This window comes from Phytophthora parasitica (genome assembly GCF_000247585.1).
Source record: "Phytophthora parasitica INRA-310 unplaced genomic scaffold supercont2.60, whole genome shotgun sequence".
In the NCBI taxonomy this organism is placed as follows: Eukaryota; Oomycota; class Peronosporomycetes; order Peronosporales; family Peronosporaceae; genus Phytophthora; species Phytophthora nicotianae.
In genome coordinates, this window is record NW_008649046.1 from 53,601 (window position 1) to 54,209 (window position 609).

At 50.2% G+C, this 609-nt stretch overlaps 1 protein-coding gene across 1 annotated transcript in view; it reads right to left on the reverse strand.

Moving 5' to 3' along the window:
* Positions 1–364, reverse strand: part of PPTG_16645 (hypothetical protein) — a gene marked incomplete at its 5' end in the record, with an annotated part of 2,636 nt that extends 2,272 nt beyond the window's left edge. The window contains one exon of the mRNA XM_008914392.1: positions 46–364. Coding sequence (XP_008912640.1) covers positions 46–364 — 319 coding nt within the window. The remainder of the gene's footprint in view (positions 1–45) is intronic.
* Positions 365–609: the final 245 nt, after the last annotated feature.

A 609-nucleotide genomic window follows, 5' to 3' on the forward strand; every position in this document is an offset into this window, starting at 1 on the left:
GGGGAAGCCTCGACGAAGGGCTAAGGCCCAGACGCCCGTCCATACCTCTAAGAATGCTGATGCAGAGACCAAGAGTACGACAAAGTCCACAACGATGGCCAGCACGACGGCTAGCGACGGTTCCAACGTCCACCTCACTCTCGTCGACTACAAGGTCTCGTCGACTGGCTAGAGGTGAAGCAGAACTTCGAGGCTCTGCAAGGGGTTTCCGGCCTGTAGAAGCGCCATTGCCATTCGTGCCCAATCTATCGAGACCCACGGCAAACTGAAGCCAAACCGGAGCTTGCTTGTTGTTGCTGTTGTTCTGAAACACTCTGTGCGAATGGATTTCACGGCAGAAGCGATCAAACGCTGGACGTGTCATGGTAACTTAACCAGGAGCTTTCAATTACTTAAGCGGGAGTTTGATTGATTGACATTAGATTGATTGATTAACCAATCTGCAGATAACACGATCAAAGGTCTTTGTTAGCATTACCGTATCTACGACGAAAGATGAAGAGAACGAGAGTTTGTGACTCCGTCTCCCTCTCGTGATTGGTCGATAAACCGAACCTAAGTGGGGGAGGATGTAACGGGGTACATACCCCAAGTGTACCCAAGTTACAT